This window comes from Aspergillus melleus, assembly GCF_016097325.1.
Source record: "Aspergillus melleus strain CBS 546.65 chromosome Unknown contig4, whole genome shotgun sequence".
NCBI classification, from domain to species: Eukaryota; Fungi; Ascomycota; class Eurotiomycetes; order Eurotiales; family Aspergillaceae; genus Aspergillus; species Aspergillus melleus.
The window spans coordinates 968,879-980,805 of record NW_025763373.1 but is presented as its reverse complement, the minus strand read 5'-3'; the positions used below and the strand labels follow the sequence as shown (position 1 = coordinate 980,805).

General features: G+C 52.7%; 3 protein-coding genes across 3 annotated transcripts; all 3 read left to right on the top strand.

The window, feature by feature from the left end:
* Positions 1 to 291: 291 nt before the first annotated feature.
* LDX57_007291 (uncharacterized protein) lies at positions 292 to 1,427 on the top strand (the record flags this gene model as incomplete). The annotated part of the gene is made up of 3 exons (XM_046089008.1): positions 292 to 757; positions 841 to 1,115; positions 1,206 to 1,427. 3 exons carry the CDS (start codon positions 292 to 294, stop codon positions 1,425 to 1,427), a joined length of 963 nt encoding a protein of 320 aa, XP_045944978.1.
* A 213-nt stretch (positions 1,428 to 1,640) lies between these two features.
* Positions 1,641 to 6,918, top strand: RPO41 (DNA-directed RNA polymerase). Its single transcript, XM_046089007.1, has 2 exons — positions 1,641 to 2,984; positions 3,050 to 6,918. The coding sequence occupies exons 1-2, from the start codon at positions 2,199 to 2,201 to the stop codon at positions 6,407 to 6,409; spliced, it is 4,146 nt and encodes a 1,381-aa protein (XP_045944977.1). The 5' UTR covers positions 1,641 to 2,198; the 3' UTR covers positions 6,410 to 6,918.
* A 1,232-nt stretch (positions 6,919 to 8,150) lies between these two features.
* xlnR (putative C6 transcription factor) lies at positions 8,151 to 11,244 on the top strand (the record flags this gene model as incomplete). Its single annotated transcript, XM_046089006.1, has 3 exons — positions 8,151 to 8,625; positions 8,709 to 11,035; positions 11,101 to 11,244. The coding sequence occupies 3 exons, from the start codon at positions 8,151 to 8,153 to the stop codon at positions 11,242 to 11,244; spliced, it is 2,946 nt and encodes a 981-aa protein (XP_045944976.1).
* Between the last annotated feature and the right edge of the window lie 683 nt (positions 11,245 to 11,927).

Genomic DNA, 11,927 nt, shown 5'->3' with positions numbered 1-11,927 from the left:
CATTTGATGCGATAGATACACTCTTAACCTTATGGAAACCGTAAACGGCAAGCGGTGTGAACTGATAGGCAGATTCTGCCCCCGCTTATCAAACGTTACTGCGCCAGCTTCGCCGATAAAAAAAAGTCCAGGGAAAAAAAAGTCCCCAACTTGCTTGGATCGCATCCACACTGTCAGTCTAAACTGACAATTTGCTTCCAAAAGGAACCCACTCCCTCAATGGCACCTCTCTTATAGCCAAACATCTAATAAATTTTCTCTCTATTCTCTCACCCTCCCAAAACCGCACACATGGATTCCTCCGACTCCGACCCCGTCATCGCATCCTACGACGTCTTCCTCACCGACTCCGAAATCTCCCGCTACGTCCTCCAATACCTCGACCGACCGACCGACGACGCCTACGATGACCGCCACGGCCAGAAACCCGCTTCGTTTCGCATGAAGCAGAAGACCGGTCTCGTGGAAGTGGACGTCCCCATTAACACGCGCGTGAACTACGATGTCAGCAAGGGTCTGCGGTACGGCGATGCGTTGAAGAAAAGCCGCAGTGCGCGCGAGGGCGGCGCGTTTGGTATGGCGGGCGGGTTTAGTACTGGGAGTGCGGGCGGGAAGGTGAAGATGGAGGCGAACGCGGACGTGGAGATGGGTGGCACCGGGGAGACGGCTTCTTTGTTGAGGATGCAGACGCTGGGTGGGAGGGTTCGGAGTCCTGAGACTGGGGATCCGGTTTATATGTTGGCTGCGTTTAGGGGGAGTGAGTTATCCTTCTTTATCTCTTATGACTTCCTGTTTTGCTATGGGAGGGTGTTCCGTGCTTAGTGCTAACGATTTGGACAGAGAATCTACACCTCTCTCCTGTCTCTGCCGTGGTTCAATTACATCCTCAACTGCACCATCTCGATGCTCTGGACGAAGTCCCGACCAAGGGAAGGGGCGGAAAAGGTCGAAAGGACGGCGAAGAGGATCGCCCGGCCGAAAGTGAAGCCCGCGCCATCGATGTGAAAATCAAGGCGGCCGAAGATAGCGAGGGAGCCATGGTTGCTGGCAATCTGAACCTTCTGAAGAAAATGCAGGATGAGAAATGGAACTCTTACGACTGGGTCGATGCCGAGGTGAGATTGCTCCGCTGACACTGATTTATCTATCCATGGGCATGAATCAGGAGACGAGACGTTATACTAACGCGCGTTTGTTTCGTATAGACCGAGGAATCGTGGCACGTCTATGAGAGCTTCATGATGCATCAAGATCCGGAGAGCCTGCCGCAACTCGAATCGGCAATTAACAGCGAGGATTATTTGGATAAGATGAGTGCTCCGCGAATCGACCCGGCACGACCGGAGATGACTGGGTGGGCGATGAAGCAGAACCGAAAGAAACAGCGTGAACAGGCGTCGCCTACTGAGGGTAATCCGGAGGGATAATTGCCAGTAGGTTTTGGCAAAACCTACTACCGAATGAAAATCAAGCATGAATTACGTATGATGCCAAATGGCTTGCAGATGTGTCAGAAGTATGTACTTTAATATATGCGGAGTAGAAGGGATCGGTTGTGCATATTGCCACGTAAGAAATGCATAACTTGTACTGTAGGTACGGATATAGAAGATGCTCGCTATATACCTACAATATGTTGCGCACTATACAGGTTGTTATAGTATGAAGTATGAAGTTAGACTTGTTGAAAAAAAGAAAAAGAAGCCTGACAATTCAGGCGAAGAAACCGACCGACCGTTCGAGAAGGGGCGGTCAGCCAATCAACGACGGCAGAAAAACCGACGCGGAACATCACGTGCCCGGCGTGCCTTATCGCCTTGTCGGTCACGCCGTATTTTTCTCTTCTCCCCGATTTCTCCGTCCTCGACAATTTCATCGCGCTCCTCGACGCTGCCTTCTGCTTCTTTCCCTTGTCATCCTACAACGGCCAGAGCGAGGGCTGCCGGCCGGCTCGTCAGCGTGGACTATCATTTTCTCTCTCTCGCTGGCATTTCTACGCCTTTCATCTTTTTATTTTCTAAAATCTGTCTTAATCCCAATTCGCATATTTTAATGGTCTAGTTCTCGTCCTGTTTTTGGCCTGCATACTGCAAAAATTTTGCCCTTTATCTCTTTTTTAATACATACCTCCGCGACCGTCGCCCCCCGGTTTATTGCATAATAATTCATCGCAGTTCCTTCAGCGTTGTTCTCGAACCATGTTGTCTCGAATCGCCCGCCAGAAAAATGGCATTCCTCACCTCCGGCGTTTGAACAACTGTCGGATGTCGCCTTCCTTGACGGCATTGCGGCTTCATACTAATTCAAGCCGACCCAACCCTCTTACAAGTGCCCCTACGATACCTCAGGAGCGGTCTCGCCTCTCGTCTTTGCAGTCAAATCGGAATCTCGCCACCGCCGCAGATCTCTCGGCCCTGGAACAGGGGTCGTTCCCTGAGCCACAATATGATCAGATGGCTTCTCTATTCCCTCCCTTCGCCACAGAATTCGACCCTTCGTCTCTAATTATCATCAATGACACCCTGCAGACACAGCCACGAGTGCTTAAAATGGTCCAGGGCATGGGTGGTCAGGAAGACGAGATGCTGGCAAACCTGGACGTCTCTTTGAAGGTTGGCCAGTTCGAGCGCGCTGCTATTCTGATCAGCCGACTCGGCGAGTTCTATCCGGCCGATTCGTCTCAGAATCGAGCTCTACACAATCGCTATCTAGAGGCGATGGTATCGCATATGATCGTGACGCGGCAGCAAAACCTGCTCTTACCTTTGCAGAGATGGTTTGAAGTGGATATGGCTGCCGGTGGCGTTGTGCCAGATGCAACTACTTACGCGGTGATGTTGCGGATGGCTTTGCGTATGCTGCACGGCGGAAAGCGGGATAGGACGGTGCGCCGATACTGGGATCTTGCGAAGAAGGTGGGCTTGGAGGAAGAAGTACTTGCTGTTCCCATTCTCTCGGAATTGGAACTGGGTGAACTTTCGGAGGTTGGTCCCCGCCAACATTCAAGTTATAACATATGGAATGCTAATCCTTCCCCCTATTTTTATAGATATGTTCCTCGGATCTCCAGCGCGTTGCAATTGATAGTATGCAGTCGGATGCTGTGCAGGATGAGTCGATACCTCTTGTTCCGAATGCTACGCCGGAGGTCAGACCTGTCGAACAGAGAGGTCTTGGTCTCTCCTCTCTGAAGGAATCCCTTTCTTTGCTCTCAGATTCAGGAATTGCTCTTCCGGAAAACACCATGTATACAGCGGAGGAGAACCAGGAGCTGCATGCACAGCTGCGGCAGAAGCAGCTTGAGACTGATAACATCAAAGTGTCGATGAACCGCTGGCGCCAAGAGTTCGAGCAAATGCAAAAGTCAGGCCTCGACCTCGCAAGCGGTAACAAGCGACTTAGCCCCGTTCTAAGCCAGTGGCACGCTGGGCTTGTTACGAAGATCAAAGAGGAGCTCAAAATGGCTGACACGGATACTGCGCATGCACGGACGTTGGAAGAAAGGCACCGGTCCGAGTATCAGGCCTACCTCCGGAGCCTCGATCCCGAGAGGCTCGCAGCTCTTACTGTTCTTACTGTGATAACCCAATTTAGCTACGCAGGCATGAAAAACGGTCTCAAAACGTCCTTGGTTGTTACATCGATCGGAAAGGAGATACAGGATGAGTTGTGGGCCGAAGAAGCACTCCGCAAGGCATCTAGCGAGGACTCTCGGCGCGTGAAAACTTTGAAGGAAATCTTCTCGAAGCGGAAGGCGAAGGATGGTCGGTCACGGTGGCACGGTCTCGTTCATAGCCTACAGAAAGACAACTCAACCGCGGTCTGGCCGCCGAGGGTGAGAGCTAGAGTTGGCGCTGCTCTGATGGGTCTTCTTTTTGATATTGCGAAAGTTCCCGTGGTGGCTGAAGATGCAGTCACCAAGAAGAAGGAGACTATCATGCAGCCTGCATTCCAACACTCCTACGAAATCAGCTGGGGACGGCGTTTGGGGTACATCCATCTCAACCCCGAGGTCGTCAAGCTCGTTACCCAAGAACCCCCTGCCGATGTTATGGGTCGCCACCTGCCTATGCTTTGCAAACCTAAACCCTGGACCGGCTATAAAGAAGGCGGTTACTTCATGTACCCGAATGTCATAGTGCGTTCGACGCCTGGTGAATCATTGCAGCCGGCTTATGTGCGTGCCGCCCTGCAAAAGAATGGGCTTGAACAGTTGCGCACAGGCTTGGATATCCTTGGAAATACAGGGTGGACAGTCAACGTCGACGTGTTCGATGTTATGCTCGAGGCTTGGAACTCGGGCGAAGCAGTTGCCAACCTTGCTCCCCTGCATCCCGACTTGCCTCACCCCCCGAAACCACATCCCGATGAGGGATACCAAGCGGTTAAACAATGGGAAGCTGCCATGCAGAATATTGAGAACCGACGATCTGGAATGCATTCGAACCGTTGTTTTCAAAACTTTCAGTTGGAAGTTGCCCGAGCTTACCGAAACGAGACCTTCTATCTCCCTCACAACATCGATTTCCGAGGTCGTGCTTACCCGTTGCCGCCTTATCTCAACCAAATGGGCGCGGATAATGCGAGAGGTCTACTTCTATTCAGTGAGGCCAAGCCCCTTGGCGCCGGTGGATTGAGATGGTTGAAAGTCCAAATCGCAAATTTGGCTGGGTTTGATAAAGCTAGTCTTTCGGAGCGGGAGCAATACGCCAATGATCACCTGGCTGAGATCTTGGATTCCGCCAACAAGGGCTTGCACGGCCAGCGCTGGTGGCTTAAAGCGGAGGACCCTTGGCAATGTTTAGCAGCTTGCTGTGAGTTGAGAAATGCGCTCCAGCTTTCGGACCCCACCAAGTATCTGTCGCGCCTACCGATTCATCAAGATGGTTCTTGCAACGGATTGCAGCATTACGCAGCACTGGGTGGCGATAAGATCGGGGCACAGCAGGTTAACTTGGAGCCCTCCGACCGTCCTTCCGACGTGTATACTGGAGTCGCCGAGTTCGTCAAGAAAGCCGTGGCGCTTGATGCCGCCCAGGGCGTTGCCCCAGCGAAGCTTCTCGATGGACGTATCACCAGAAAGATTGTGAAACAGACCGTCATGACCAACGTTTACGGTGTCACGTTTATTGGAGCTGTGAAACAAGTGCGCAGGCAACTTGCAGACCACTACCCCGAACTTTCTCAGGAGGAATTGAAGTTTGGATCTTTGTATATTGCTCGCAAGATCTTCGAGGCTCTGGGAACCATGTTCAATGGAGCGCACGAGATTCAGTACTGGCTGGGAGACTGTGCTAGTCGCATTACCCTGTCTCTGTCTCCCGAGCAAATCGACGAAATTGCGAAGGATGCGTTGATGCCTCAGGAACCCGAGCCCACGGATATGAGGAAGAAGAAGGACAAGCAGAAGAGCGATTCCGATCCAACCAAGAAATTCCGGTCTACCGTGATTTGGACGACCCCCTTGGGGCTACCTGTCGTTCAGCCGTATCGCGTCCGCAAAGCCCGACGTATTAAAACCTCTCTGCAGGACTTGAGCATTGTCGATATGCACTCCGGGTCGACTGTCTCGAAGCGCAAGCAACTTCAAGCGTTCCCCCCAAACTTCATTCACTCCCTTGACGCCACTCATATGATCATGTCTGCTACCGCATGCCACCGATCCGGACTCACATTCTCAGCAGTCCACGATTCCTTCTGGACCCATGCTTGTGACGTCGACCACATGAACGAGATTCTCCGCGAGGCCTTCGTTCGTATGCATTCCGACGACGTGGTGAAGAGACTTGCCGCGGAGTTTGAAGTCCGATACGGGCAGAACATGTTCCTTGCCAAGGTCAAAACGAACAGCAACATCGGAAGAGCTATTCGGAGGCACCGAGGAGCCATCAATCCGTTATCCGCCAGGACTAAGGAGTTGTTGGAAGAGACCAAGAGACAGAAGCTTCTGAAATCCGATGACCCTGAACTCCAGGCCCAGGGCCGCGCGATGATCACGCCAGCCAGTATCTTCGAGCAAGAAGGGGGTACCGACGATGATCTGACCATCGCCAGCTCGCTCGGCGAAACCGTCGTGGGACACGTGCCGGAAGACTTGGAGACGGCCGAGCGGAAATCCGCAAGATTCGATAGAGACATGTCCGATCCAGTGATCCAGAGTCTGACAGCCGGCTTCAATGATAGCTTTGTTGGCCCGCAGAACGGGGACGCTGAGCATGCCGGCGATGCCGAGGAAGGCGACGCGGCGGAAGGCGACGCGGAGGAAGAGGACGGACTGCCGAAGAAGAGGACCAGGAAGCAGGCTATCCCTACTACTTGGCTTTGGCTTCCTCTGCGGTTCCGCGAGGTTCCCAAGCGAGGAACCTGGGACCTGACGCGGATTCGCGACAGCAAGTACTTCTTTTCTTAACGGGTGAATCATCCGATCGGGCTTATGAACGCATTGGGTTGGCGTTGGCTGTGTTTCACGCACCGGTTTCTTCAAGACTAAAATGACTAAGGGGAAAGATCTTCCGAGGCATTTATCCGAGTTGGACCGTGCTTTTTTATTGTGAATCTGTCTTGTATATTGGCGGCAATCTCTCTACCCCGTCTGTTAATCATCTCCCCGCATACCCCCCAGCTTTTGATGATTGTCTTTGTATTTTATTATTGTTTCTTTTTTTTGCATTTCTACTTTTCTCTTTCCTTAATCTCCCACTTCCTCCAGTGCCACGAAGCGGCACAACGGACGCAAAGGGGTTATTTGGGAAAGCTGTACATTACGATGCTTGTTGGTTGGGATTCCATCGAAAAGCGAAACGAGGAAAAGAAGCACACACACTAAAAGAAAGAAAAACGAGGGATGTATATAATTAAGAACCAGGTATATAGCGATGGGACAATGTAAATAATAATGTGACTACTACTTCAAAATTCCACCATCTACCTACCTTACTAGGCTATATGTGACCGAGGCTGTGATTGGAGGTGGAGAGAGTCCGGGGTAATTTAGGCAAAATCGGGCTGAACAGCAGCAGCCGATCTGCAGGAGTCGGGGAGATGAGAAGGGCGAGCTGGAATTCCAGCCCTTCCATCCATCCGGCTTCTGACCTGATACTAAAGTAGGAACGGGCATGAGGCTGGGGTCGAAGGGGACGGGGTGCATATGCCAGCCATATCAGTTCCCGGGTTTCGGGCGCAATTGCCGTTGTTTATGCACACCGTATGTATGTACTTGTAGTACCGAGAAGTGCATGAGTCCCTGGCAAAGGATGGATAATATCCCGATGCTACACGATACTGGCCCAGTAAACCGAGTGAAAGTAGAGGAAGATGCAAGAGATCGTCTCGACTTCTCGGATGAAGCCCCGAATTTGACTGTTCCCGAACCGGCAGGTCACTGACTTTCCCCGCCTTCTCTCTCTCTTTCTCTCTCTTTCTCTCTCTCTCTCTCCCTCTCTCCGTTGAACTTTTCGTGGATACTCACCGTCGTCTCCATCTCCCCCATATTCACCTTCATTTTATCAAACGTGGAGGATTCTAGGCTCGAGGTGGCCTGATTCCCCTCTGGTCCCTCATTTCTGGTTTTCGTGTTTGGTCATATTTTTAATTTCTCGCGCACCCACTAGGCCAGGCTAAAGCCGACTAAAGGACCGCCCTACCAAGTCCCCTAAATAATACTGCAATGCTGCATCGCCTGACTAGTCTAATTAGCTGTTTTAGTCTCCTTTCCCCGGCCTGCCAGGATCTGGGGGCCTCGTGTCTTTCCCCCAACGGTGCCATTGCTGTGACTCGCCTAATTCTTCTCCACGACTCCATTTGTCTCCCGAACCCGACGCTGCTAGTCGGCCATGGATCACATCTGACCGATTCCTCTTCCTCTTTCCTTTCTCTCCTCTCTCGTCGTATTCGCCGTTCTCGTGATTTGCTCTCCTGTCATTCCGCTCCGTCTCCCTCTCTATCTCTGTCTCGCTCTCTCTTTGATCTATCTCGTTCGTCTCTTCTACTCCGGACGAATCCCCCTCCTCTTCTTTCGAATCTGGGGCCTTACGGCCCTTCCACTATTCCCCGTATTTTCCTTGTTCCTCTCTCCCCCCCACATCGCTCATGGTCATCTCCCGCATCCTCTATGCCTGGGTGAATCGATCATCTCGCTTTCCTCTGTGAGGATGTCGACGACTTCTCTTCACCAGTTCGCTAGTTCCTTCTCTCATTTCTCTTCAGGTGCTCCGTCGTCTGGCATGACACAATCCCAGACGGTCGGGCTGGATACGCTCGCAGAAGGTTCCCAGTACGCGCTGGAGCAGCTGCAGCTGTCGCGAGAGTCGGGTGGCGCCAGCAATGATGGGCACCCCCTGAGGGGTTCGATTTCCAAGTCCGACGACCAGCCGCTCTACGGCGACGGGGACAACAGCGAGCCCAATAACAATGCTAATCTAAACCACAATAATCCCGCCCACAATAGTAATACCTTCTCGGGATTTAGGAGTCTGTCACACCGGGATCCGCTAGCAGACGCGCGCTCTGCGATTCGGAAGAACTCGGCCTCGGCTCCCGTTCGAAGGAGGATCAGTCGCGCGTGCGACCAATGTAACCAGCTGCGGACCAAATGCGACGGGCAGAACCCGTGCGCTCATTGCATTGGTAGTGTTTTGTCTACCCCTTTCCCACCCCATCTGTCTCGTGTCGCACCGTCCCTTGTTTTAGCGCTGACACTGGTGGAATAGAATTTGGGTTGACTTGTGAATATGCTCGCGAACGGAAGAAACGTGGGAAGGCTTCTAAAAAGGACCTTGCTGCCGCTGCTGCTACCGTCGGTGGTGGTACGGCATCTTTGGCAAGCCACCATGTCGGTCAGGATGGTGCTTCTTTGGCCAAAGGCCACTCTCCCCCGGATGGTCGACCATCGCAAGACGTCAACGGAAGATACGACCCGACTTTCGATGCCGCCCGCAATCTTACAACGTCCACGCAGGCGCAGCTGCAGCATGCGTCGGAGGTCCCAGGTATAGTGGGGATGCAGAATCCGTCGCAGGGGTCGTCCCATTCTCAAGCGCCCTTGGGGGCCTCCATCGATTCGCTGCAGCTGAACCACTTCAATGCCCTGAATGAGTCGAATCGGCCGCCGTTGTCCGTTCCCGATCTTCGCTCGCTGCAGATATTGCACCATTCTGGCGCCAATCCTCGTTCGCCATCGTCTGTCATGCCTTCCCAGGGGCTGGGTTCCGGTTACAACGATGGCGCATACTCTCTCATGAACCCGCAAGATTCAAATAATGCCTCAATCAATCAATTTCGACTGGGTAGCTCTGCGGAGAATCCGTCGGCCCCGTTTTTAGGTCTGTCGCCTCCTGCGCAGTCACCGGGCTGGCTACCACTCCCTTCGCCATCTCCCGCGAACTTCCATTCCTTCAGTATGCCGCCGTTTGGCAGCACTTTGCGATACCCGGTTTTGCAACCAGTCTTGCCTCATATCGCGTCCATTATTCCCCAGTCTTTGGCCTGCGACCTTCTCGACGTCTACTTCACCAGCTTTTCGCCGTCTCACCTGACCCCGCAATCTCCGTACGTGATAGCATACATCTTCCGAAAACAATCTTTTCTCCATCCGACGAAACCAAGGGTGTGCAGCCCTGGTCTTTTGGCAAGTATGCTCTGGGTTGCGGCCCAGACGAGCGACGCGGCCTTCCTGACCTCCCCACCGTCAGCTCGAGGGAGGGTGTGTCAAAAGCTCCTAGAACTTACCATTGGGTTGCTTCGCCCATTGATCCATGGTCCCGCCCCTGGGGAAACCTCACCGAACTACGCTGCCAACATGGTAATCAACGGTGTGGCTCTCGGAGGATTCGGCGTCTCCATGGACCAATTGGGCGCGCAAAGCAGCGCCACGGGGGCTGTAGATGACGTCGCGACGTATGTCCACTTGGCGACCGTGGTCTCTGCCAGTGAATACAAGGCAGCTAGCATGCGTTGGTGGACTGCGGCGTGGTCTCTCGCTCGGGAATTGAAGCTGGGACGTGAGCTGCCGCCAAATGCCGCCCAATCGCGACCGGATGGGGAGCGCGAGGGCGAAACGGAGGGCGATCTATCCAAACGAAACAACCTCCCCCCTCTCATTACTTCCGTGGGCAATGGCTCGGGAAGTGCAGCTTTGAATGTCACCGAGGAGGAAAGGGAGGAACGCCGGCGGCTTTGGTGGTTGCTTTATGCGACGGATCGCCACCTCGCGCTGTGCTATAACCGGCCTCTGACGTTGCTGGATAAAGAATGTGAGGGGCTTTTGCAGCCGATGAACGACGACTTATGGCAGGCGAGCGATTTTGCTGCAGCCAGTTATCGCCAGGTAGGCCCACCTATAGAATGCACCGGCCACAGCGTGTTCGGGTATTTCTTGCCCCTGATGACCATTCTCGGGGAAATCGTCGACTTGAAGCAAGCGAGAGATCATCCCCGGTTTGGCCTTGCTTTTCGGACGAGCCCTGAGTGGGACAACCAAGTGTTGGAGATTACCCGCCAGCTAGATACGTATGGACAGAGCCTCAAAGAGTTCGAGGCCCGCTACACCAGTAGCTTGACCCTCGGCGCAGCAGAAAACGAAGCTGTTGTTGAAGGGTCGCATCTGGACCACGTGAGTCCTTCAGGCCGGTCGAGCAGCACGGTCGGATCGCGCGTGAACGAATCCATCGTGCACACAAAGATGGTAGTCGCATACGGAACCCATATAATGCACGTTCTCCATATCCTGCTAGCGGGCAAATGGGATCCGATCAATTTGCTCGAGGACCACGACCTCTGGATATCGTCTGAGTCGTTCATCTCGGCGATGAGCCACGCGGTCGGTGCCGCCGAGGCGGCAGCAGACATCCTCGAATACGACCCCGATCTAAGCTTTATGCCCTTCTTTTTTGGCATCTACCTCCTTCAAGGTAGCTTCTTGTTGCTCCTCGCTGCGGACAAGCTGCAAGGGGACGCGAGCCCCAGCGTTGTCCGCGCCTGTGAGACGATTGTTCGTGCGCACGAAGCTTGCGTTGTGACACTAAACACTGAATATCAGGTAAGTTTGTGTTTGTCCCACCATTCCTAAACCGGTGAATCTTTGTACTAACTGTCAATCTTCAGAGAACATTCCGGAAAGTCATGCGGTCAGCTCTCGCGCAGGTTCGCGGGCGCATGCCCGAGGACTTTGGCGAACAGCAACAACGCAGACGGGAGGTGTTGGCCCTCTACCGCTGGACAGGGGATGGCAGCGGTCTTGCCTTGTGAGGCTAGGGCGTCGTGTGAAAATATCTATATCTATCATCTCGCAGTGTATATATGGCAGCTCTGACGATGTGACGCAAACTCATGACAAATACTAATTTGAATTGGGGTAAGCTCTGGAGACCTCGAGGTTTGGGAGTTTACAAAGCCAAAAAGAAAATGGGAGTAGCAGGATCTACGGTGCCTTTATCTCCTTCTTCTATTCTTCTTCATATATATATCCCGCTTTGGTTATCTGGAATTTTATCGGTCAAAACCGGATGGATCCTTTCTTATCTTGCCTCTGAATTTCTTATCTATATTGTCTTCGGCCTGTTGTCCGATTGGTTTAGCGGAGCTTCAGGATGGCAATGAAGGGAGTGATGAACGGCGCTGAGGCTAGTATCTATACCGTGACATATCTCTAGGCAGCTTGCCCTTGTAGTACATACGACGCATTCACATGAGGCTTATAGTCTCTTTCTGTGTTGATCTCAGGCTTTGACGATATCTGTGGACTATGACTGATTGAATTGTTCTATACTACATGAAATTCTCAGGCAATTCAGGATCCCATATTGAAATAATATTCTCCTTTTCTATCCTTTCCTCTTATGGGAGTACACACACCAGTCTCATTCATGCAGAACTATTGACCCTTGACGTGGACTGAATTAGTAAATCACCAAATCTACCCCGGATTTCGA

Coding starts and splice junctions, on each gene's coding strand:
- RPO41 (XM_046089007.1), top strand. CDS start 2,199: ATGTTGTCTCGAATCGCCCGCCAGAAAAATGGCATTCCTCACCTCCGG. Junction 2,985..3,049: donor AACTGGGTGAACTTTCGGAG/GTTGGTCCCCGC, acceptor CTATTTTTATAG/ATATGTTCCTCGGATCTCCA.